Here is a 26,231-nt window from a genome sequence, read left to right on the forward strand (position 1 = left end):
GGCTCAGCACGTCAGCCGTCTCGTCTCATCCCCCTTAGGAAGAATGGGGGAAAAACACTTCATCTGTGTGACTCACTGGTAGATTTGTCTATGAAAGAAGAACAAAGAAAGGTTGCAGCAAGTATCACCAGAGCCAAGCACTTCCTGTTATTTCTTAGATCTTGCTGTCAGATCATTTTCCAGAAGTGAAAGATCCGCTACAGCATAAAACCCCGAGATTTTAATGCTCCATGACATACATTCAGAAAAAATGCTGACTTTTCAAGTGAGCACTGGGTAGAACTCAGGACCATACAAGTATCATCCTTTGTATCACATCAGAACAAACATGGGACATCACAAAAACAATGGTGACTATGAAAAAAAAGGCGTCAATCAAAAATAAGTTTTGCCCTGTTGAGACACTGTGCTTGTAGTATTTTTTTCTCTGCCTGAAAGAGGACTGTGTTTTAGTGCAAATCCACCCAACAGGGCTAAGTTCAGCTCTTTTTACTTAGCTTTGAGCCTCTTACCACCTAAGAAAGAAACATCTATCTGGAAAGAAACAGGGCAAGATTCTAGTAACCCAGAGGAGACCTTAGGGAGTTGTACAGAGTCTGAGAGTGCTTCTCTCAGCCTGTGGTTACGGCAACCAGGTGGAGGGCAGTATTCAAATATGCACCTCCACACTTCACTAATGCGGATTGTGGTGGCCTCTGGCCTGACCTGTGCTCAGGGACCCTGCTGGCAGCCCTGCTCCCCAGGAAAGGGAACCAAGGGCAGCTTTTGGGTGTGCTCAGCCCTCACATGCCTTAAGCTGAGACAACAGAGGTTTCCACAGTTCACAGGATGGTCTCAAGCCTGGTCTTGAGGGTGGATTTGGATACAGTTTGTGACTAACAGTAGAAAAGCTTCCTGCCTTCTGTTCTTACACTGGGCATAAGGGTGGTGAAACACTGGCCTGGGTTGCCCAGAGAGGTGGTAGATGCCCCATCCCTGGAGACATTCCAGGCCAGGTTGGACAAGGCTCTGAGCAACCTGATCTAGTTGAAGATGTCCCTGCTCATTGTAGGGGGGTTGGACTAGATGAGCTTTGAAGGTCCCCTCCAACTCAAACTGTTCTATGATTCTGCGATTCTGTGACAGCACCATGCTGCAGCTCCTTGCCAGGAGAGTGAGCACAGCTCTGTGCTGGACCAGAGTCACCCTGGCACCACCTCATGCCTGCACTAGTGCACCCCTGCAAGGCAAATGTCACCCCACCAGCACCAGCCCCATGTAGAGGAGGGACCAGGACAGCAGCCGGTGGGAAGCCCAGGAGGGCTTCTCAGATTTATGACAGAAACTCACCAAACCTCTGCAGTGGGGAAGGAGCATCTCCAAAGCATTCCTGCAGCTCTATTAAGCTCAGGGCACAGAGAGCAGTATTCAGTGGCAGGGAGTCCCAGCAGGAGCCTGCCCTCCTCCTCAGGTCCCAGTAACCCTCCCTCTGTCCCAGGAAGGGCCAGTGTTCCCATAAACACAGAGGAGTCCCAGCTCAGCTGCTTGCTCTGCAGAGGGCACCAGCAAAGCTCTGGCCCCACAGGCAGAGCATGCTCCACAGCAGGCAGGTGGACATTGTGCTCACCCAAACCCACCAGCTGCCAGCACTCAGGTGGTATCCGGTACCTCCCAGGGGTGGTGTGAAACCTCCTGCATCCATGATTCCATGGCTCAGGGACTAAAATGTTTTTCTTGTCTCCTTTGTACCAAAGTGAGATACAGATACTCAAGTACAAGCACAGGCAGGAACTAAGATCCTCTCCACCCACTCTCATCTTTATTCATTCACTACAGGCATAATAGCACATGTTACAAAATAAACCACGAAATGTTTACCAAATGCAACTTTAAATAGTGAAGGCCCTAAAACAAGATGCAGCAAGCTAAGCCAAGAGCAAGTGACACTCCCAGGGTTGTGTCCACCATTGAAGTTCAAGGAAAAGTGACTGAGCTCTGGGGGAGGCAGAGACCTCTTTCTCCCTGACAAGTTACTTCCCTGCCCTTGTACCAGAAGATAAAAATAGTCACATTTCTGAGGAGAAACAAGGATGGCTATTTTAACTCCACTGGCATATATAGGATAGTCAAGCCTGAAAGAGACTCTACACATTCTTCTGCCTAATGCAGAACCTGCTAGCTGGATGCCTCATGCTCTCTGGTGCCTCTTGCACCAGGTGGGCCAATGTACCCATTCAGACGTTGCAGCTTCTCAGCTGTCCCATAGAGGCAGTTACAAACATCTCCAAGGACCAAAAGAGCGAGCAGTATTTTCCAGCACATGGAGGGCAATGCAGGTGCAGTTATTGCAGTCCATCCTCTCCCCTTGGGAGAGAGATCTCTCAAAAGTTCTCTGTCATCACCTGGTTATACATGAGGTGCTTACCAGCAGAATCAAGGGTTACGGTCCCTCAACATCAGCAGGCAGCCCTACAGTGAAAAACCATGACAATTCAGACAATGCCACTAGTAATCAGACTGCCTGGCAACTCATAACACTTGTTTCATGAGTTAACGGATACCAGACCTCTTCTGTGACAAAAAAGATTGTCTGGATAGCCAAAAAGACCTATGCTGAGAATAAAATTTCATTTTATTTGCCAAAAAGGAGTCACAGAAAACTGAGCTGAAATAGTCCTTGGAGAGGCTGTGTAGCATGTTGCCCTAGCCCTCAGCAGGACGAAGATGCCTCACAGATGGTTATCTCATCTGCCTTTTGAAATCCCCAGTGCTGGAGGTCCTCTCCCAGAAAATTACACACAACTATGCTTTGATCCAGAAGGTCATGCATTTGATGCTGAAGTCAGAGGGCTGTCCTAATGTGTGGCAGGAGAAAGGAAAGATTCTCAGGCCCATGCTTTCTTACCAGAACTTTAGCTTCTTCTTGATATAATCCATCCAAAAGCATGAAAACAACAAGGTGCACTAAAAACAAATGAACCACAGAAAGACACAGGTTTCAAGGCTCGGTGTTCCATACCCTAACATGAAGACACTTGAAGAAAAATAATGACAGGGATGAATGCCCATCACCTTGAATCTCCTCCACTGGGTCTTTTCATCTCCATTTGATGCTCTAATTTTCTGCAACAAAAGCTGTCATTTTGTAGCTGAGCATTATGCAAGGCTGGGCAGGAGGGGTTCCTGACAACTGGAAACTTTATTTTCTCAGTGAATGGCAGAGTCGAGAGACCACCTTCCCTCCCAGGACAGACATTCAAGGTCTTTCTCTTGGATGGTTTGGAGTACGCTGTTGAGTGCGGGGCCGGGGCCGTGGGGGCACTGCTTGCTGCTGCCCCTGGGGCTGCGGCAGTGGCCGCTGCTGGATACGCAGCTGCTTCGGGGTCGGGTTGGATGGCGGCTGAGGGAGCTCCCGCACCACCATCTCACTGTCCGCCTGGCGAGCCTGCATCACTTGCTCGTCTTCTGAAATGACAGAAGGACCCAGCAGTTAGGCACGCAGTTAAGTCTAAGCAGAGGTTGAACAGCCAGGGAAAAGTGCCTGGCCCAAGGAAGAAAAAGCCAAATGTTGTTCTTACCTGGAAGGCTACTATCACTCTGAGGTGTTCCTGCTACTCCAATGAAACAAGCAAAATCACCTCTGCCTGTGCACCCCAGGCAAACCCAAAAGCCTTTTGGTTGCCTGGCTGAGGTCAACGTACCTGGGGGCATTTGGGACAGCTCTGCCCTATCTATGTTGGGGGAATTGACTTTGCTGGGGAGGCCCCAGCAGTCACTAATGGACGCTCCCAGCCTGAGCTGCTCTGTCTTATTTTCAAAATGGGGCACCAAAGGGAACGTGGGATGTAAGCCCAGGAAGCAACATCAATACTAGAGAGAGTGCAGAGGAGAGCAATGAAGCTGGTGAGGGGCCTGGAGCACAAGCCTGATGAGGAGCAGCTGAGGGAACTGGGGCTGTTCAGCTGGAGAAAAGGAGGCTGAGGGGAGACCTTATCACTGTCTACTACTACCTGAAAGGAGGTTGTAGCATGGAGGGAGCTGGTCTCTTCTCCCAGGCAGCAAGTGATAGGATGAGAGGAAATGGCCTCAAGATGTGCCAGGGGAGGTTTATGAAAAAATTATTCATAGAAAGGGTTGTCAGGCATTGGAACAGGCTGCCCAGGGAAATGGTGGAGTCACCATCCCTGGAGATGTTTAAAAGACATTTAGATGAGGTCCTTAGGGACATGGTTTAGTGCTATAGTTAGGTTATGGTTGGACTTAATGATCCTGAAGGTCTTTTCCAAGCAAAATGATTCTGTGATTCTGTGATGAAAGCACTCTGCCCCACCACTATCCCTGCTGAGATTTCCAGGTACCTGGAAGCAAGAAGTCCATTCTGCCAGCATTAATTTCCACACACATAGAAGTAAATTCATGCCAGCTAACTTTTAATCACTGACTCCTCATTTCTGAAATGTCGGTCAGCTTAGTTTAGGGATTGAGGGATTTACCTCTTGGGACACTGAAATGGCCTTAAGCACATGTTGTTTCAAAGAGGCTAATCACCCTCTAATATTAGTTCTTATTTTACCAGACATCCCTTTTTCTCAATTTTTGCTGAATTCAGACCCAAGAATTAAGGGTATGCTATCACTTCACAGTTGAGGAAATAACATATCCCGTTCAAACAAGAACAGCCATAATGTAAAATTTTTAACACTCGATGGCTATGCTCATGCCAGCACTGTGCTCACAAGCTGTGGCAAGCCTTCTGAGATGGCATCCCACGGTGCCACTCTGGTGAGCTCTCTCAGAGAACAGGGAAAGCACCTTCCTGTTGTTCATGGTTGTAACTTCTGGAGCAGTGAGAGGGCCATGGTGAGTTACCCATGCTCAGGTTCCAGGAGGTTGCACTCCCCTTGGTCACAGGACCTGTCATGCTCACCCTTTTCAGCCTGACCCTTGGCACCTTTGAGATATCAGCTGAGGTTTCCTTCAGGCATTGCCCTCTTTATCTTGACAAAGACTGTTGTAGTGTGCGAAGGAGCTTTTACTCCCATTTTGTAACTCACACAACTAGCTGTATTAGTGACCACACAGTAAGCCTGACACAATGTGTGGGGGCAGAACTTGGAAACAAGCCTTTAACACCAAGGTGTTCCCATGGCTGCGAGGCGATCTCCTTGCCAGAGCCACCTCTCTCCTGCTTTAGCCTCCCCTTCCAGGTGGCCAGACATCTCTTCTTGAGTGGCAGCTCAGTGTCCTCGGTCCACCCAAACTAACAGCAATGCCTGGGTTGTAATTCAAGGTAACTTCTCCATCAAGACCACACTCAGAGAAGACTCTGGCAGAGTACTTCTTATGGTCTGAGAGAATCATGAGTTTTGGACAATAGATGAAATCTCTGCCCAGTCTGAAAACCTCAGCTCTTTAAATCGCCCCAAGTTGGATCTCCAGTGTTCACAGGCCTCCAAGGACATTGTTTTGTAAAGAGAACAAGTTCTATGAGATGCCTGAGGAAACTCACAGAAAAGTTGAGCCCTTCTTGCCCCTTCTCACTGTCTACAATGTTTCCAAATGTGACTAATGATTCCAAGGATCCTAATTTTACACCATATAAATTTAATTTTAAAAAATCTACTGACAGGATATCTAATTGTATATTTTAGGCCCCATGTATGCTCATGACTGGTGGCCTTGGCCGAGCTTTAGAGGAGCAATTCTTCCCCCACAAATAAACAAAATGGCTTGAGAACAAGAATTCTTTTGTTCAAAGCATGTAGCAGAAACTGAGACTGGCAATGCCAGCTAATCTGCCAAGAGTCACCATATGCCAAAAATGTTGGGTTTTTTTCTCATGCCAAGGCAGAAAGAGTGTTCCTGCTCACCAGGGTGCGGTCAGCAGGGAGCTCAAAGATTTTAGGTAGCTGGATAGTAACATAACGCCCCTTAAATACTTACCATAATCTCCAAGCCTTTCTGCTTTCTTCTTCCTGATACAACAAATAAGCAAAATCACAAAGATGACAAAGAACGTTGCACCTCCTGCTATGCTTAAGATGAGATAAAGGTCCAACTGGCCTAGTTAAGGGAATGAAAGAGGATGTTAGACGCAAAGATATAACTTTCACACTGTCTACCTAAAATTCCATATTTTCTTCCATTGACTGTAAAGGCAGCCCCAGCGAGAGACCCTATCATTTGCCTTTTCTCTGTACACAGCAGAAAGTAGCTGGTCCTCATTGTGGAGAATTTTGATTGCTCCCTGATGGATTCAAGTTCTGCAGAAAATTGAAAGCAGAGCATTCGTGTGTGCCAGCTCATCTTATTTAAATTACCACAAATGCTCCCTTCCTGCTCGCAACGGACCCTTTTAAGGACAATGAGCATCCAGGCAGTGCTCTGCATCTCACAAAAATAAAGTTTTGAAGTACTTCATACTAAGCTGGAAACACTGAGACTAACTTGCTTCATAGTATTTTGGTACTTCCTCTTCAATTTTTGGCTGTACGGGAAAAAAAAAAAAAATGAAAAGGATAAAAACATAACCAAATACCCCACAGCTTCAAAATTAGTTTGATTTGCCTGGTGAAGAACAGTTTGTACGAATGTTCCTTATTTTGGCCAGATATGGCTTGCTGGACACTGGCCTTCCTTTGCCACCTCCTGCTTGGGCTGTCCTCCTGACATTTGGTGTTCACGCTCCAGCACAGGCACTGTGGAGTTGAACCCAGGAGAAGTGCACCTTCCTTCTTGGGAGACAGAGCTCCAAAGGAGGTAATACCACTGGTACCGCCCTTAACATTTTGTGGGCATGCACACGGAGGGCAAAGAGTGATGATACCAAAGTCAAGATGTCTACAGTATAAAGGCCACCAAAAAAAAGACTGGCATCCTCACTGATATGGTTCTTCTCAACTGTTTTAGCTGCCAGTGTTACATCGAGGTGTATTTTGCCCTTTCCGTGCCTGTTTCTCCCAGCTGACTATAAGATGAGCCCAGGCAGACTTACAAATATTTATGCTTATATGAAAAGTTAGCTGAGCTGAAGCCCATCTGAAGCATGCCTTGTCTGCTAAAGGTCAAAATTCAAGACCAGATGCAAAAAGCAAGACCAGACATTCATGGAAGGCAGCAGGACTGGAAGGAGGTTTGACTGCAAGCTGAGAGATTTTTAATCAGCTATGGAGCTGACAGATTCCTGCCACCACACAGAAATACTTGAGGGGTTTTATTTGAGTAGGAAGGGTAGTGCTATGTGGGTTTAGTGGCTTTTGATGTCTGAGATATGATATATTTGTACCTTAAAGATCAGTGTGGCAAACCTTTTTTTTTTTCTTTGTTAATGATTTGAGAAAAAACAAACTCTCCCATCCAACTCACCCTGTGAAAGAAGACCATTTCTCAAGGGTGACAAGAAGTGAACTCAGAGTAACTGGCTGATGGCTAATGGCTGCCTACACCAGCAATGCAGGCAGGCCCATGTGTGCCTGGCCTGTGCCCTGGGATGCCCAGCTTCAGCCAGTGTTTCCTCATTAAGACAAAGTGTTTGGACTAGTTTGCCCTACCTTAAATGGACCTAATCCAGCAGCATGTTTTCATGCCTGGCTCCAAAGTCCACGCCACATTCCAGTCCCCCACACCTCAGACCTTTCCCAATGCTAGCACCAACAGGACTGTGCAGCCCACCAGGTCAGGCACTCATGTAGCAGAAAATAACCCTACTATGGCTCTTTTAAGCATCAGGAAGATCCTTCAGGAAGCAAGGGCTGCACAGGAGAGCAAAGACCACCCTGTCCCTCAGTTCTTTGCCCTTCCATCAGCTTCAGCAGATCTTGGGTCACTTCAGTAAGGCCTTTATACCTTAAAGCTTGCTCCCTCCCTTCTCACGCCATGGACTTTCTCTAAATTCACTATGTCAGGAATAGCTGGAAACTGGAAATACTGAGCCAGCTCTCATGAGCCCCACACTCTCCACTGGCTCTACAGGGAATCTAGAGAATGAGAGTGCTTTGAGCAAAGTGCTCACAGTTAGGTAGGATGAATCCAAGCCCAGCAAATTCAAGAACTTTTCCCTAGTATTGCACTGGGAATCTGAACTTTGAACTGAACACCACATCCGGTGTCACACCATGATGGTCTGTCCCTTGTTTTTGCCTTAATGTTCAAACTTTTAGAGGGAACAGTGATGGCATTTTTGCCTATCTAATCATTTTCCATCTGACTCTGCTCATTTAAATGTAGTCCCTTCAGTTCTTTTGCTGGCTTTATGGCTTAGAACAATGACACTTCAAGTGAGTAAGAAAATCCATGGTACATTTGAGCTATGCTCATCTGAGCCATGCAGCCCCAAAGCTCAGCTAAATTCATCAGAAACTTCCTCCTTATTTCTAGGCCGAGTGGGAGAGTTCAGTTTATTCTTCCACTTGTCAGAGCATCCATCCACATCCATATGTAGTGGGCAACAATCACTTTGATAGGTATTAACATGAAGAGGAGAAAAATAATGTGCAACTATTTTCCCAGCCATGAGGATGTAAATCCCTTGAAATCAATGCCATGGCTTCATATATGTAGGGAAGACCCCAAGCCATATTTTCCAAAAATAAGCCATTAATTTATGTCATGATAGCTTGTATAGTTTTATATTATCTTACTAAAGTCAACCCTTTGGCTTTGGACTCTTTGACTGAAGTTAACCTTTGTGAAGTACCATTAGTTTTAAAGGAATAAAGGACAATACAAAATGAAGCGTAAAATACATTCTGCCTTTTACAGACTACTGTGTGTCTTTAAAAATCTTTCAGACCCACCTCCCCACTTTCTCCTTTACTTCATTGGTCTACCACTAGTGATGACTGACACTACTAGAGTCTGTCAGGATGCTCATACCAGAAAGACTGTTAGGATACCCCTGGCAACTTTTGGAAGAAGACTAAGCAGTGACGGATGGGAGGGGGAAAATGAGCAAGACTATCTGTCTTGTTCATTAATCCCTCACCCAGCCTGACCTTGCAGGCAACCTGCAGTTTCCCCCAGGAGACTTTATCCCTGGTGGAAGCAGCATCTCATAGCACCCTGGGCACCTGTCTGCTACCCACAAGGTTTTTGATGCCAGAAAAACCTCTCTCCCTCTTCCAGCAAACCCCTAGGGCCCACTGAGCATGGGGCTAAACATCTTCGGCTGCAGAAAAAGAGGAGGAGCATGACCCACCTCACATCTCACTGTCTCTGGCTTGGTCACCCTGCTTTTAGAGCAGGGATGCCACAAGGGCAGCAGTGGGGCAGGCAGCAGCAGGGTGGGCTGGATGGAGATGCCACAAGGCTGGGGAATGCCAGGCAGAAAGTACAACTCGTATCCTGGCTACCACAATAGCATCAGCTCCCAATAACCATGGCAGTGGTAGACTTGTGATACCGGGTATCAGAAACAATTGAGGCTCCTGACACCTGGATCAGTCCTACAGATACATACAACTACATAAGGCGTTATGGGTCTGCCCTAGCAGATTCTGGCAAAAATAGATGTTTTTACCTGAGCATTTAATTACTTTTTCAGTCACTTTTTCACTGACTTCATTCTTAACAACACATCTGAACATCCCAGAATACCGTGTGTGCAATTCCAACCTTGTTGCATTCTTTTGGATTTTTTTGCTTTTATCTTGAGTCAGTTCTATTATAAATGTTTCGTCTTTATTCTTCTGCTTTACTTCGCACTTGACAGATGCACTTTTATTTATGCATTCGGAACTGAGGATTGGCTGAGGGACAGGCTCTGAAAAAGAAGAGAAGAGACAGACACATGTGAGATGGTTTCTCTTTTTGAAAACCTCCATTATTAAGCAGAACAGAGAATTAGCTCCCAATAAGCAGTAAGGGAAAAACACCACCTAATGAGACTGGAGAAGAATTAAGAGCAAATTAGCCTTCTAGTAGAGAAGTAGTGCGGCAATAATAAAGAAATGCAGTATATTAGCCTACATATTCAGCCTAGCAAAGCAGAGCTGCACCAACAAGCTGAGCCTGGTTCACAGCCAGGCAGGCAGGCAGGCAGGTGAGGAGAGGAAACTGTGTTTTCAAGGAGGCAACAGATGGGAGGAACTTAGAGCCACAGCCCCCTCCAACTCCAGCCCCAAAGTTTTGGTGCAAATGAAGTCAGCTGTGATCAGAGCCATGCCCGCCAGGAGATATTTCCTCTAAGACAGGGCAAACAGTTATTTACGGTGCTTTATCTGTGGCCAAAGACACTCAGCTAGCACAACAGCCACAGCATGAACACCCAGCAAAACAGAGTGAAAAACATAAAACGGACAACCTCTTAGCTCTCAGTGGGGTTAAGACAGAGAGAACTGATTTCTGTCTATTTTTATGTTCCACCATCACCTAGCTACAGTTCATTGCCAGATTCTCTTATCACTGGTGGCCTTGAAAGAGCCAGAAAAGCCCGCAGGACTTTCCTCAACTAGGGGCAGCTGGCAGGGACGTCAGATGGAAAAAAAATAAATTTCCGCCTTTTAGACCAGGTAAACAAAAACATGGCAGGGCCACCTCTAGTTGTAGGCAGTGTAAGTTATAGAGAGCATAAATTTTAAAGCCAAGAAGGGTCACTTGTATCAAATGCAGTATAGGTTCATAATGTGACATCTGTAGCCATCCTTTCTTTGTTAAGCCCACTGCTCTTCCACAAGATGTAACATATAGTTCAGGGGAACATCCCAGTGTGAAACACTGGAGTCCAGGTCCTGGTGATGGAGTTGTGTGATGATAAACTATTTGTTTTTTTGGAACAACAGTTTGTTCAAACCTAGGGACAAAATATAATCTGGCTGACAAATTACTCTAACACCCAGCAGTTACTAAGGGACTTTACTTCCAAAACTGCTTTCAGACGTAAGGCAATCTCTCTGCTGAACAGTAGATAAAATGATGTAGCACATTGCTAGGTTGGACCCCTAACCTGCGATTGAACCCAGGACATGCTAATGACAGTTCAGTGGCTTAAGGCATGAGTAAGCAGTGTCAGGCCCTGATGACTTCCTTAATCTGTAGGCAGATTGCAACAATAATTCCCAAAGTAGTGACACACCCTCACTGCTCAGCAGTTTGTTAGCCATGGGGCCTCCCACTGTGCGGAAACCCTGCTAAAACCACTTCAGCTGTCATTGCTACATCATCAGTACATCATTTCTGTAGTGCTTGATGGTGCCCACAAACTCAAAGAGGCTGGCAGAGGTGGGAATGGTGGCTGAAGAAGGACAGAACAAAATCATCCTCTTTCTGGGGAAAAAAAACCCATGCTGCCCTGCAGCTTAGAGGTCTGGAGAGGAAGCAGCAGCTGTAACATTATGTGTTACGGTATGAAAGGATAGGGTGCAGGAGTCTTCTTCCCCTATTGTGATGTATCTAAGGGGAGGTGACTACTGGCTATTTTTTATGTTAGAGCAAAAATCAAGTGGGACCACATTGCCCAGAAGATTGCCTTGCTGTAGCATGAAGGGTGTTGGTCTCTTCTCCCAAGTAACAAACAATAGGATAAGAGGAAATGGCCTCAAGTTGCCCCAGAGGAGGTTTACATTGGATATCAAGAAAAATTTCTCACTGAAAGAGATGCCAGGCATTGGAACAGGCTGCCCAGGGAAGTGGTGGAGTCACCATCCCTGGAAGGGTTTAAAAGATGCGTAGATGAGGTTCTTAGGGAGATGGTTTAGTGCCTGAGTTTGGTTATGGTTGGACTCAATGATCTTGAGGGTCTCTTCCAACCAAAATGATTCTATGATTTTTTGAAATACAAACATTTACTGCCACCTGGGCTCCTGAGCACTCCTCAAGAGGTGGGCAGATGCTACACAAAGTGCTCACCTTTCTTGAACAGTCGCTAGAGTCCAAAAGTCATGACTCAGTGCCCACAAAATAGCAACAGAAGTGCCAGAAGTGCACGGTGCATCAGCCACAGGCGTACCTCATGTAGGTTGCTGCACTCCCACAAGAGATTTCTGGCAGCAGGATGCTCCTGGAGGCACAGCCCCACTCCCATGGTGCTGCTCCAGCTCAGGGCTCCAGGGGTCCCAGCATAGCCTGCAGTGCTGCAGTGGGGCCATCCACACCCACCCTGCTTCAGCATGATCATGCTCATGGCTGCTTGCTTGGGCCCACGTAGAAACCTGGTGGCTGACAAAGAGGGGAACCAGAGAGAAGCAGGGGACCAGAGGGCATCAGCTGGAGCAAGAGAAGGGAGAAGAATGGCAGACTGCTGTCAGCGGTGGGAGGAAAGAGGTGCATCTCACAGAAGTACCCCCAGAACAGAAAGGGGGGCTGTAGAAGAGAGCAGGAATACCAAGTCTTATTCAGCTGTGCTGGAAATGGTATGGGCAGTGCAAATACTCACCCTGAACGATGAACGTTTTATCTTCTTCTGCTGACAATTTTCCATCCTTCTGATAAACAGTCACCGTGTACTTTCCACTGTCCTCTTTCACCACACGCTCTATTCGCAGAGTCCCATTGAGGAATACCTTACACCTGCACTGGTCTTTGTTTACGTAGTACTTAACTTTGTTATCTTTTAACTGAAGCAACTTTTTTCTGTCTCTCAGCCACGTTGCATCATAGATGTTCTCAGCAGCAACAGCGATGTGGAGAAAAACTGACTCATTCACGGCTGTGTAAATCAAGTTGCTGACGGAGCCTGTAAAGGGAAGGTCAACCAGCCTGTCAGCATGTCTCTATGTGTCTCATGTCCCCACTGCCATACTTGGAAGCCACAGCAGTGACCCAAAGGTTGCCACTTGCTACCCACTCTGAGCTGCCCAAACCTTTTTGCGTTACTGATGCTGTTTTCTTCCCCTGCTCCAAAGCATCACTTGATCATTCATTAGATAAATGTTAGCCCCCAGTTTAATTCTGAGAGGCAAGGAAGCTAAGAGTCCAGCTTTCAAAAGCTGAATTTATACTCTGCATGACTCATTTGGAGTGATATTGGATGCCAAGATTCATGGCTGCCTGTGGACTTAACCCTTCCTAAAAATAAGGTCACTTTGGTGTCTTTTGTACATGGCACAGTCTGGTACCCAGAGCACCCATCACTGCAAACATTACTATGGACAGCAAGTACACAAACAAGTAGTGGCCCTGGACAGAAGGATCAGCGCAGCAATAACAGAGATGGCAATAACAATATCAATAATAGTAGCTCATGTTAAGCAGTGAGTGTAAGGCACTGAACTGGAGGCAGACCCGGTGCTGCCAGTTTGCAGTGCCCCCTCCTCACCCATCCCGGGCACCCTGCCCTTCTGGGATATATCCACTTGATTTTTCTAGCTCAGGATCACAGGGGGGCAAGTAAGGCTGGGAGAAACAAACAGCTAACCACATCCTGTCAACTGATCAGGCACTGGAGACATCAGGAGATAAACAAAGGCCAAAGAAAAACTTTTCTCTTTGAAGGTCTCCTTCGATGACAGGTCCCCTCTCCAGAACAGGTAAGAGTAGGTGCTTCCCAAAGGTGCTGCCAGCACTGGGCAGTGCTTAGTGTGTGGCTGCTGAAGGTGACACTCAGGAAAGCCAAGGCTGCTAAGCATCAATCACGTTACTACCCGTGGAGATGATGTACTCTTTGGGCATGCTCTCTCCCCTCCAGGCTGCTTCAACACCCTTTGCAAGTCCCGTCGCTGGTGAACAGGGACTTCTGGGCCCAAAGTTTGCCAGGAGGACACTTCAAGTAAGATTCTATATCCACTCGATAGTGACAGGTAGAAAATGTGCACAAGGAGGTAGAAAAGTGCTCACAAGTGCCAGGTGGGACGCTGTCACTGATAACTGGATGTGCGCTCAGAGCCACGGCTTATTTCATTTGTCATTTTCTTATTTCATTCCTCTTCAATTTACCAGATAAAGCTGATCGGCAGGAGAGAATTTTTCTTCACATTACCAGATAGAGCTGATTCTGCTCTAATTTTGTATATTTTAGGCACTTTTTCCCCACAGAGAGAAATGTTGACGTGTCTTTTTATTACAGTCCTTCATTCCTGGTATCTACGACGATGACAAGTACATCACAGAGGGGGAACTGAAATCCAGTTGCTATTTCATTAAACTAACAATACTAGAGATAATCAAAGAATTAAAATAGTGTGCCTCTGCAACAAGAAAATTAATAGTGAAGTGCTTTTGGCAATTCACCCCCAGTCTAGGGAGAGGCTATTATATCTCTATTGCATTTTTTACAATGTATTTGATGAATCTATTGAAATATTCAGAAAACAAGCTGTCAAACAGCCTTGGAAGTAACTATCCTCCACACAGATGACACTACAGATTATAGTAAAACATTTGAATTCTGATACTTGTTTCTGCTTAGTCATGCACAGATATTTAGAGCCAGTAATAGGATTTCTTTTCCCTCTGGAAGCAAAAAAACCCCAAATCTACATTTTCAGGGCTAATTCAACAGCAACTCTATGGACAGACCACTTAGACATATTTCTGAATGTTTATCCCATTTCCATAGTCTTTCTAATGGAAAGCTCAGGATTCCATGCATGTGATGCTAAAAATCTGTTTAGCTAATGCAATGACGTTTCTGGTAGTGCCAACTGAAATGCTGCCCAAGGGGCAGAAAGATCTGATCTGGCAGCATAGAACTCACAGTCACAGGAAAGAGTTAAAAGGAAAAGCTTCAATAATACATTTAGAGAAGGAAGTCTTTGACATAAGTTTTCCATTCAAGGGAATAATCTTCATTTCTGCCAGGGAAGATGTTTTATATATCATGTACAGAAAAAACAAAACAAAACAAAACAAAACAAAACAACACCACCTCCTTATTTATCTATCAATTTTGTTCTGGAGGAAAAGAAAAGCATTAAACAGCCATACAAACAATGTATAGTGGAATGAACAGGGGGGATGAAAAAATCTATGCACAATTGTATTGTCTCTATCTTTTACAACCTTCTCTAATCTATGAGTTAACACCTTGATTAAGTTTTTAGATTAATATTTTAAAAAATAATGAGAGCAATAATACACAAAATATAAAAGATGCCTGTATTTGCTTGCTGTTTTCACACCCTAGACTTCTTCAGCTGCACCAAAGACACTGAAATATATCACTCTTTCTGTTAATATTTATGGAAGAATATAATTTGCACTTTCAAAAGATTTGCTCATCTTTGATAAGAAAAGGAAATTACATGCAATAATGCACCATGAACTTGATCTCTTATGTAGTACAAGCTACCTCGAGGGCAGAAAGAAAACTGCATGCTGACATTTCTCATTATACATGTGTCAAATTAAGGCTCATTAATTTAAAACCAAAACTGTTTACAGCTTATTATTATAACTGCAATAGGAAACTTAGATCCTGCCCTCCCCTTTGGCTGAAAATTAAATCAAATAAAAACAGCAATAACCCAAAGGTCTTCACTTATTGGGTAAGTGGAACTAGTTTCTTATCAGTAACATCCCACCAACTTGTAAATGGTTTAAAATACAATTTTAACAACATTAGTCCCCCAAAAAGTAAGAAAAACTCACATTTTACACTGGGAAATAAAAGCAGCATGCACTTGATTAGGAAAATCCTCCTAAAGTTCATTTTCAGAGAGAAAAAATCCAGTGTCGCCTTGTCTAATGATAGCTCCTGAGAGGTGAAAGGATTTTCTGCTGTGAGCAGGCAGTTGTGGGACGTGTCAGTACAACCCTCGTGCCCTCCTCCCCTCTTCCAGCTCTCAGCCCAGCACTTCTCGTTTCTAGCACAGTCACAAAAAATATGGCCAAGATGTACCTCTCAACGGGTTGTTTTGTCAGGATGGGGACAAGATGCAGTGACAAGGAAAAGGCACAGTAAAATGCAGGAATGTCCCCAAGGTCTGTTTATCAAGCTGATGAGCCAGCCAGTGCCCCTTGTCCTCTTTAATGTTCGCACAAGGAGTTCAAATCCAGCATCCACGTGCCACTATCTTAATAGGACAAATGTTGTTTTTGAGGTGGGGGCTGTGATGGAAATCCTTCTGCTCCCCCAGAGTCTCATCAGCATCAATGGGACAGCAAGCCCAGGATCCCCAGAAGGGAGCAGGTAGCTGATGGCTGTTGGGCAACATGTAGAAAGGAGACACGCTTCCCTTGCAAACCATCAGGATCAACTTTGCATCAACGTCTGATCTGTGAGGGGCTGGCTAGTGCCACGCATAGGTGTCCTGCAGGCATGGAAGCCACTTGAGCAAGCTTTGAAAGAGGAATGAACATGAAAGGGTTGAAAACATTGCCTTGGTCTAGCTAGAAACCAGCGCTGAAGCTGGCTAGTCTGAGAAAGATGGCGAGGAAGAAAGCTAGGAGGAGGCATGGGAGGTAGGTCCAAAAACACATAAGCAGCTAATAAAATCTTTATTCCTCATTCCAACATGAAACAGATGGGGTGGTGAGGATTTTGAATCACATCATCCCCGGCACAATCCCTCTGCTATAGCAGCTGCTAAAATCTTTCAGCTTTTCGTCGCAGATGGAAACCAAGAAAGAAGACAGAGGAAAAGCTGTGGCACAGGAGATATACAATATTAGATAAATCTTTGTCACTCATTCATGTCATTCTTCTTCCTTGCAATTATAGGAAGGTCTTGTAAGACACCTTCCCTTCTCCAGCTTTGTCATCTTTAACTGGTACTAACACTGGTAAAAACTACTCCTTTTTGCACAGAAGGAGAAAAAGTTACCTGAGCTAAAACACACTGAGGTCACAGTATCGCTGCCTCTGTACATCGTGGGGAAACCTCACTTTTCATTCTTCTTTTTTATTATTGTTTCCTTAAAAAGAATGCACAAGGGAAGCACATGCAAAAGGAGAGAGGAAGCAACAGCAGCAAGATGACATTTCCGTGCCCGACCTCTACCCTCTGCGGAGAAAAACAATGCGAGAGAGAGTCTGCTGTGCCCAGGCATTTCCCCAGCCAAGCAGACTCTGCCAGCAGCACCGGCTCTGGGGAGCTGTGGGGACCTCTCTCCCTGGGCACAATGGCAGGGTCATGCAATTTCTGCATGCTTGGACACATCTGCTTCCAGCCTGAGCACCTACAGGGTTTTGGACAAAGGCAGTGACCCCAGTATCTCCTACCTTCTTTTTTGTTTTTTCCCCCAAGGTTCAGAAAGCAGAGCAGAAGGAGGCTCCCACCATGCTGAAACCACTACCCACACTCCGCTCAACCTTGTCACGCTTCTTTCTCAAGATAACATCCCTCAAAGCCACCGCCTGCTTCCAGCATACCGCTGTGCTTTGTCTGTTTGTTGGCACACTCACTGCAAATGTGCTGGGGCAGGGACTGTCCTTCTGCAGACACAGAGCTTGCTCGGTGCCATCCTGCTCAGTGGATACCGCCCGCTGTGGAACTGCAGGCAGTAATGGGGATTGGTACAAACGAAACGCGAATGGAAAGATACATGTCTGTGAAGGTGAGAGAGAAGAGAGGTAAAGCTCCACAGCAGCAGAACAAGGCTTAAAAGGGTGTCCTGTATTTATAATGAAGGCCACCACTTCCAGTTAATCAAGTTTGTCATGCCTAGATGCCTGCAGTCTTGCAAAATCACAGCTGGCATGACTCAGACTGGCAGCCCCTATGCTCCAGCAGATCAGTTATAGTACATCCAATGAGGCATCCTTTTCGCTGTTAGAGCAACAGGCAGACAGGAGCAAGAAACCACTCCTAAAGGATATAAAAGGTTTATTTAAAAATAAGTTTGCTGTGACCAGTGAAGAGGCACTCAAGAGCGCTGAGGGCTCAATAGCATATGTCTCCTGTCCACTGTGCATCATAGAACTGACACCAGGCCTTGCTTTTTCTGAGTACTTGGGTGCATGTACACAAAATCAACTTGCTTAGAGATTTTGTATAACAAAAGCACAGCCAAGCCAGCAAAGGGACACACCACGCAGCTGCACCAAGGATTGCCCATGAGATCCTAGCATGTGCATGTTCTGTCCCACCAAGCAACCCCTCTTCTAACCAATGTTGGAAACCTCTGGCACCATCAGACCCAACTAGACAAGGAGAAAGCAGCCCATGTCTCTAACCTCAGCCTTCCTTCCAGATGAGAAGTATGGAAATGGCAATATCCTTGTGGCTTTATCCTCCCTCTTTTGAGGAACAAGACAATGCTGTGCTGCAGCCCTGAGGGCTTTGATCCCTATTTTAGAAGAAGCAAGGGATCTTCTGGATGTTACTGGGAGGGAAGCACTGGAAGTCCCTTCATTGATGTCTCTGGTTCATGTCATAGAAAGCCCTAAGGGAAGGTATTAAGGAGGGGGTGTCTGAAGGTATCTCTGGAAAGCACAGCAGCTTTGGGCTACTGCCACAGAGGAGCCCTGGAGGGCAGCATGTGCCTTCAGCGATGCAGCATGGGATGCACGTCCTGAAAAGAGCTATGTCAGGGAGCACTGGCAGACCGACCCCTGCACCAACCAGCGATGTCCCCCAAGCAGCCGGGCAGGCACGGTGGGAGCTGCTGCTCGCAGCTGTGTGCTGCCACAGCCCAAACACCAACCCAGGTTGTGCTGGGTGGGACAAGGTGAGGTGTGCCAGGCCTGCAGATGACCATGGCCTCATGCTCTTCTGCTCGCTGCAGACACCCTCCCTCCTACCCGTCACACAGGAAATAACACTGCTGGGCTGAACGAGCCATATAGAAAACCAGGGCGTAGACAGAAAACATGTCTCCTGGTATGGCGGTCCTGGACATGCCTTCAGTCAGGCCTGTCAGCCCATGGCTGGGGATGCTCGACCTCTGGTTAGCCAACTGCATTGCCAGACACCTCCATCTTCTGACACACAGCAGAACAAAGCAGCTGTGACAATGGGGTGTTTGTTTGCAGCCACTGCTATCTCTGTGGTATTGTTTCCACTGCAAAAGCCACAAAGTGCTGTAGTCATATACACTTGTTTTTGCTGCTTTCTCTTTTACTCTTCTCTTCTTTGTAATACGCTAAGCAGTTTCCTCACAGAGAATGTATCATACTTTCATTTCCATGTAAAGGTGACAGACTCCCACACATCTAAAGGCAACATCTCAAGAGACAATATGTAGCTGTTCCCAGCTCAAGTCCTCAACTTAGTGATTAGCCAATAAACATTCATGCCTGGGGCTTACTTAAAAAAAAAAAGAGAACGCTATTAGATATACTAGAAAAGGAAGAGTACAAATACACTTAGTGTGTTCTTCTCAGGAAAGTCAGTGTGAAACAAGCCAGTGTGGATTTGTAGCCTATTTGCTAATTTGCACCATCTCCTCTGGGATGAAGTTTAGGTCATATTAAATGGAATTTGCATGGGCTAGTCTTCTCTAAAAGAAGTGCCAGACACCCTGCACTCACCACTACCTGAGACCCTCACCATGAGAGATGACAAGAGTATTGCAAATTCACACCTCTAAATTTCTGACAAAGACAGGCCTTTAGTTAGGCACAGTTGGTGAGGAGGAGAGTGAATGATCTTGACTGAAACACTAGATGGATGATATCACACGGAGCAGAAGCTTTGGATACAGCTAACCTTATTCTTGGGAGTTCCCCTGGGTTTGCACCCCACCCTGCTCGACTTATCAGCTGGGCTCCATCTGGGTTGCTCTGGGTGGTAGCTGAGGGTTTCAGAATGGCACATTCCCTTCTCCTTTAGCGTAACTTTGCAGGATGAGGTGAACTGTGGGCAGTGGGTGGAGTGGGGAAGAAGCAAAGTTTGGCCTGGCAGTTGGAGTTGCCCCTGCACTGTGAAATGACGAGGAAATGCTGGCTTTCACAGACAGTTTCAGCCATTTGGCTGATGAAGGCCAAACATATCCCCTCCACTTCTGTTCCTACACAGAGCCAAGAAAGGAAGAAGTCCAGCTTGACTGAAGTGGTGCAAATAAGAAGCTCATGAACTCTAAATAAAGCTTTGGCCCAACATTTGGTGTGGATGCTGACTCAGCGCCTTGGAGCCTGCTACATGCAAACTGAGAGCACTGCTTTGCCTGTACACAGCAGAAATATTCCAAAGATAGTGACGTGCTCTGTCAATGTTGAAATGGCTGTCTGCAGAATTTTTTTCATCCTTCTTTAAACAGAGGTAGATGGAAGCTTTCAAACTGAGAGTCATGCAGAACAGTCCTTGGCTGATTATTTGAAGATAAATGGCTCCCTTGTGATGTCCATAATGCCACCTCATTAGCCCCAAGTGTTTGATCTCTCAGACTTATTTTCTTCTTTTCCACCTGTAAGCATGTGTCCACAGCCAAACCTCACAAAAGACACCCGAGTTTAAGTCTGGTCTGAAGGAATGCAACCTCCTTAAAGCAGTCTGACAACCTGTGGTTCACAACAGCAACTGAGGCCAGAGCAGATGTCAGCATCCCACCTGGCAGTTATTCTTGCATTTCAGTCTTGCTTGTCTGACACTGATTTCCACCATCCACAATAATTCTAGATTTAGGATCTTCAGTGTTTTATCCTACTAATTTCAGTGATGTTACTACTACTGCAAAACACGTTGCAGTCCAACCAAAAGTTTGTTGGCATGATGCAATCTGTCTTACACAGGAAGCTAGACAGACTGACAGAATAGCCTCTTCCAGTCTTAGAAGTGATAAATACACAAGACCTGTATTAAGTATAATATGCCCCTTCACCAGAGAGGGGAGGGACTAGCTACCCAAGCAAGATATTAAAAGAACAACTGCTCTTAGAAATATATCCAGGAAAGACGACTTGCTACTAGCATCTAAGTAATCTCTCGATCAAGATTTGACACTCTCAAGAAATCACCACCTTAACAAATGCATTAAAAACTTAAAAATCTTGTACCATGTTTTATTCTATATACTATTTAATTCCAGAAAGGAGTGAGGGACAGTCCAAAACGAGTGGGTGGGAGGATGAGAAGTGATCCAGGAGACTGAGCACAAACAACTGGGTAATATATTTCAGTACTAAAGGCGTTTATTCCTAGGAGGGGCCCTGAATGGCCTTTATACAGGTCCCACACACAAAGGCATACAAAGGCTCTTTTGCTGCTCAGTGTGGACCACAACTTCACAGCTCAGTTTCCTCTACTTCTTCTCTGGTCCCATATGTTTTGTGTGCCCTGTGAACCTGGTTTTGGCCTCTCTGATGTCCATCCATTCTGAGGTACAACCATTTCAACTCAACAACTCATCTAGTTCTGCCAGCTAGCAAGATGTGAGGACAGAAAGTGGGGCAGAAGGCAGGATCTGAGACCCTTGCCTTGGCAAGACAGCGTGGTTTTGGCTAGTTGGTGTGGCAGGACACCCTGCTGTTGCTGGCAGCCCTGAGCAAGCACAGGAGGCACACCAGGACCAAAGCCCAGTCAGATCATACCAGGCAGAGCCCTCCCTCTCAGCTGGGTGACTTAGCCCCACTTAGGGTCTGAGAAGCAGCAGCAGACCCAGGTGGGGGGCACAGGGCAGCAGGGTGGGCTTGCCCCTGTCCTGACCATGCTCAGCTTTGCTGCCAACATGCTGGGCAGCTGCCACAGGGAACTACACAAACGTTGGCAAAGAGTGGGCCTTTTCCACAGCAGGAGAAAGTACAGGCATGTAATTGCCCATGTTTATAAACCTTTACAGCCCACAGCTCATGTTGTCAGCCAGGAAGGGTGATGGCTAAAGTGCTGTGTCATTGCATTTCTGAGAATGTCTGTGCCTCAACAGCTCAATAAGGCAAGGAGGGGATGTTCTGCACAATGCATTTGAGCACCTGGGGAATAGAGGAAAGCTGTGGCTTTTCACAGTATTTCTACCAAGGCAATGAATGAGGCCCAGCTCCTTTTGTCACACTTTTGAGAGTCAGAAGGAAACCAGCATCTCACAAGTTAGCAAGCTTAGTGAGAGAGGCACCGTCCCCCACAACAGCTTTAGTAAACCTCTTTCCTCACATCCTGCGCACTCAGGCATCCTGTGGCACCTGGACCACAATGCTCGATGAAGCCCCTACAGACACTCGTACGCAGCATCACACCCGGTCTCCCAGCTCTCCACCACGTGAACACGTAGGTGCGAGGTGCTGCCGTGTATCAGCAAGGCTTAAACCCCTATTAGAGAGGAGGCCTGTGTGATCACCTCAGTATCACAGATGGGGAGAGGAGGCAGAGGAGGATGAAAGGACTTTCTAAGGACAGCCAGACAGTCAAAGAAGGACAACAAATTGAACCAGATGCTCCCATGACCCAAACTCCTGGCTCCCAACCACCTGTCTGCACAGTGCCATTTAAAAGCACCTTCTATCCAGAACATCTACTGCCACAAGCAAGGTCTCAGTGGTCAGGTTCAGGATGGTGTTACCACTCTTTTCAGCCACCCCTTTTTTTTTCTTCACAGAAGAGTGAGTTTTTTGTTGACTACGTTTCTCTCATGTCCCCTACATGCACCGTTTTCAGCAACTTAGGAAAAATTTGCTGAACCTTAGTGGCCGATTTGCAGAGCTGCAAGTTTACAGTTCAGCCTCAGTGGAAAGTTACTGTGCCTGTACAGGTAAGATGCACTGGGCTGGAACTACAGCTGCGCTCGTTACTTGTGTTATCTTGGAAGTTCCTTTTAGTTCTGCAGCATCAGTCATTCAGTATAAAAACAGGGATCTACTTTCCTCTCTCACTGAGGCTGTTTAACCATTGGGTTTTTTAAGATAGATTATATCGAATTTATGGCAGTGTTGACTGCTACTGATCTTTTCCTTTGCTGGAGAACCAGCTTCTCTGTCTATAGCTCACTCTGCAGAGAAAGCTACAAACAGTCATCTGCATTTTCCAAATAACAAAGCTTTAAACTCTCAATGAAAGGTAAGGAAACAAAACTCCTTAAAAGAAACTACATTATCTGATGAAAAAGAGCTCCAAACCCCCAAAAGCTGGGCAGGAATATGAACAAATAGAAGCTTAATTTGCATAGCTTTCACCATGGCCCTCTATGGCAGCAACAGAAATTCAGGCCCAGTTTGTGCATAGGAAGAAAAGGGAATAGGCAAGCTCTTACCTGTATTCAGGATACCTAAAAAGCTGGCCAGGGTCCTGCCTTCCCACCACCCTCTCCCATCTCATTTGGCAAAACTCATACCAGAAAATGAGGTCAGGAGAGAAATCCTGAAAGGCCTGAGTAGAGAATGTGGGGGGAGGGTGGAAAGAAAAAAAAAAAAGTTGTTTCCATTTGCTGCCACGGAAAGATTTGTGTTTACTCCTCTTCCCGGGCTTACCAAAACTAGCACAGCACATTCCCTAAAACTGGTTGATGGGAAAGGCAGAGAAGAGTAAGGAGTCCCTGGTGCCCCAGGCTAAGCATTGCCAGAGGGGCTCAGGGGAGCTGTGATCTACTATCAGGACACAAGTGCATCCATCTGGGGAACGTAATTCACAACAAATGTCAGGGACAGTAGGTGTGAGGAGGAAGCAGCAGCAACTGCTCCTTTCTGGAGAATGCTCTATATTACCCAAAGAGTTTGCAGGATGATGGAGGACAGACCTTGCCGGAGACCTCTGCAGCCTCCCCACACATTGGAGGGAAAAAACAACATCTACAACTGCTGTTACTCACCATCACTTCTGCACCCTCAGCCATTAAGTCCGTGCCCTTTCTTCCTCTTAGATCATCTGCAGCAGTCACTCTCTCTCTGCAGCATCCTCCTCTTCTTTCAGTCCTGCCACGGTTTGTTCCTGTGAGGACACAAACGCTAGCAGCAGAGGTTGTCCCACCCAGCAGGTATCTCCTGCTCCAAGGCCCGTGTGCCGTGTTGGAAAAGCCTCCATCCTCCAGAGATGCTGCAGTTAGCTGGAGGTGAATTGGGACTGACTGTCAGACAGTTGACTACCCATTCACATACCCCACTGAATCCCATCCCTTCTGTCCAAAATCCCCTAACTATGGGTTCATCTGTTGTATCAGAGGAGAAATCTCTGAGGCCTATTGCTCTGTGATGGAAAGCTTTCACAGAAGTACGACAAACTCCTAATGCTCTTTGCTTCAAGCCATGTTTGAAGTCACTATTGCAATTCTTTCAATAGACAAAAACACCATCACATCATCTTTTTCTTTCCTTTTTTGTTTGTTTGGAGATATCTTGTTACACAACTTTTATTATAAAAAAACCCACCCCTTTTAAAACTGCTTCATTCCTTAGTTTTGAGGAAATATGTTTTGCTCTCAAATAAGAACTTCTATAAACCAAAGCTGAGACAGCAATGCTGGCAAGAGGATAGCCACTAAACTGTATTTATTTATTCCATTTGCATATGATACAGGAGCAGGTAGTAATTTTCTTTAATGTACTGTATTTGCAATACCAAAAGTTGCACTGAAAATTGTCTCCAAGTAATTCTTGGTCTGTAATACATCTAGTTTCTATAGTGTTAAACAATACTAAAATTATCAGTAGCTATCATCAGTTAAGGTGAGTTTTAAAAGCTCTGCATAGAATTCAGGTTTCCAGTTTTGCTTTTTCTCTCATTTCCAATATTAACTATAAAATACACACTCTATACTATAGCCCTGTCCAATATTTTATCATGGACATTGGCTAAATGTGATATAGAATATGCTAACCAGAAAAATGAATCAATTAAAAATAAACTGACATTAGCCACCTGTATTTGCTACCTCTATAGACAGGAACCATTCCTTACCATTCTTAGTGTTTGGTACAACAGCATAATAAAAAGGAGCCTATAAGAAGGACAGGGACAGACTTTTTAGAAGGGCCTGTTGTGACAGGGCAAGGGGTAATGGTTTTAAACTAAAGGAGAGGAGATTCAGACTAGACATGACAAAGAAATGTTTTTACAATGAGTGTGGTAAAACTCTGGCCCAGGTTGCCCAGAAAGGTGGTAGATGCCCCATCCATGGAAATATTCAAGGCCAGGCTGGACGGGGCTCTGAACAACCTGATCTAGTTGAAGATGTCACTGCTCATGGCATGGAGGTTGGATTAGATGACCTTTGAAGGTCCCTTCCAACCCAAACTATTCTATGACGAGCAGACTACAGATGTCTCCACATGTGCCAGGACCAGCCTCTGTCCCAAAATATCAAGTGGGTATAGGCCAAGTATTCCCATCTGCCAGGAGGCAAAGACTCAACCCATCTTCACAACACCCACCCCTCCAACCCCCAGAGACCACATGAAGAGTGAAGGGAAAACCCAAAAATCACTCCACTCACTGTCTGCAGACCCACAGCCAGCTCTGGCTGCAGTATTGGGCATCCCTGGTCACAGGCCAGCAGGTCCAAACCAAGCTCTCTGAGAGAAGGGGAGACATGGTGCTGGCAGAGGGCCCCTTCTCTAAGCAAAGCTTGAAGAGGGGCTGTTTAGCCTGGAGAAGAGGAGGCTGAGGGGAGAACTTATCGCTGTCTACAACTACCTGAAAGGAGGCTGTAGCATGGAGGGGGTTGGTCTCTTCTCCCAAGTAGCAAGTGACGTGATGAGAGGAAATAGCCTCAAGTTGCGTCAGGGGAGTTTTAGATTGGATATTAGGAAACATTTCTTCACGAAAAGAGTTGTCAGGCATTGGAACAGGCTGCCCAGGGAAGTGGTGGAGTCACCATCCCTGGAGGTGTTCAAAAGGTGTTTAGACAAGGCTCTTAGAGACTTGGTTTAGTGCCAGAGTTAGGTTAGGTTATGGTTGGACTCAGTGATCCTGAGGGTCTCTTCCAACCAAAATGATTCTATGATTCTGTAAGGTGATAGGAGGTGTGGACCAAAGATGGCAATGCTAGCTCCTGGGTCAGGAACCAAGCTGACAAGCACACATCTGTAGGTGTGCTGAGAAGGGAAGGATATAGTCAGGCACCTAAACTTCAAAGCATAATGAATGATTTGATGATGCCAGGCCCCTCATGCCTTCATGGTTGATGGGAGTATGGGGGAACCCCAGGGATGAGGTGCTGTTTGGGGCTGAAATCTCAACTCCTGGCTGAGTTGAGAAAAACTCCCATGAAAATGCCAGTAATGCTGTCAGCACACATAGGCAGAACTGCTCTGGGCTCTTCACATGCTACTTGAAGGTAATTGCTATCCAGTTCCTGAGCCATATTTGAAGAGTTTAGGGGAGTGTCGCTACCTCTCTCCCCCTCATCTTCCTTATCATTAAATATTTTTTGCCCTCCAGGCCGTGTGCTTTGGTACAGACAGGGAACAGTTTCTTTAGCCTTTATCAACAGTGGATGGCCGTGTGATTCACCCACGTTGCTTGCTGGTGATCAAGAGGGCTGGAGGAAAAGTCTGTCAGTCCTAGAGCTGTCCTAGG

The 26,231-nt window shown here is 45.9% G+C and overlaps 1 protein-coding gene across 2 annotated transcripts; it reads right to left on the reverse strand.

Moving 5' to 3' along the window:
* Nucleotides 1-1,765: 1,765 nt before the first annotated feature.
* Nucleotides 1,766-15,664, reverse strand: CD2 (CD2 molecule). 2 transcript variants are annotated; one of them, XM_065065352.1, is made up of 5 exons: nucleotides 15,502-15,664; nucleotides 12,350-12,649; nucleotides 9,592-9,739; nucleotides 5,923-5,954; nucleotides 1,766-3,444 (listed from the first exon to the last, which is right to left on the reverse strand). In XM_065065352.1, the coding sequence occupies exons 1-5, from the start codon at nucleotides 15,560-15,562 to the stop codon at nucleotides 3,236-3,238; spliced, it is 750 nt and encodes a 249-aa protein (XP_064921424.1). In that variant the 5' UTR covers nucleotides 15,563-15,664; the 3' UTR covers nucleotides 1,766-3,235. The 2 variants fall into 2 exon arrangements, with proteins under 2 accessions (XP_064921424.1, XP_005511473.1); XM_005511416.3 differs by having other exon boundaries at nucleotides 5,923-6,042; nucleotides 9,497-9,739; nucleotides 15,502-15,661.
* Between the last annotated feature and the right edge of the window lie 10,567 nt (nucleotides 15,665-26,231).

This window comes from Columba livia, chromosome 1 (genome assembly GCF_036013475.1).
Source record: "Columba livia isolate bColLiv1 breed racing homer chromosome 1, bColLiv1.pat.W.v2, whole genome shotgun sequence".
In the NCBI taxonomy this organism is placed as follows: domain Eukaryota; kingdom Metazoa; phylum Chordata; class Aves; order Columbiformes; family Columbidae; genus Columba; species Columba livia.

Coding starts and splice junctions, on each gene's coding strand:
- CD2 (XM_005511416.3), bottom strand. CDS start 15,562: ATGAACTTTAGGAGGATTTTCCTAATCAAGTGCATGCTGCTTTTATTT. Junction 12,650..15,501: donor TTTATTTCCCAGTGTAAAAT/GTGAGTTTTTCT, acceptor TTCCCTTTACAG/GCTCCGTCAGCAACTTGATT. Junction 3,445..5,922: donor AGAAAGGCTTGGAGATTATG/GTAAGTATTTAA, acceptor CTGTCATTTCAG/AAGACGAGCAAGTGATGCAG.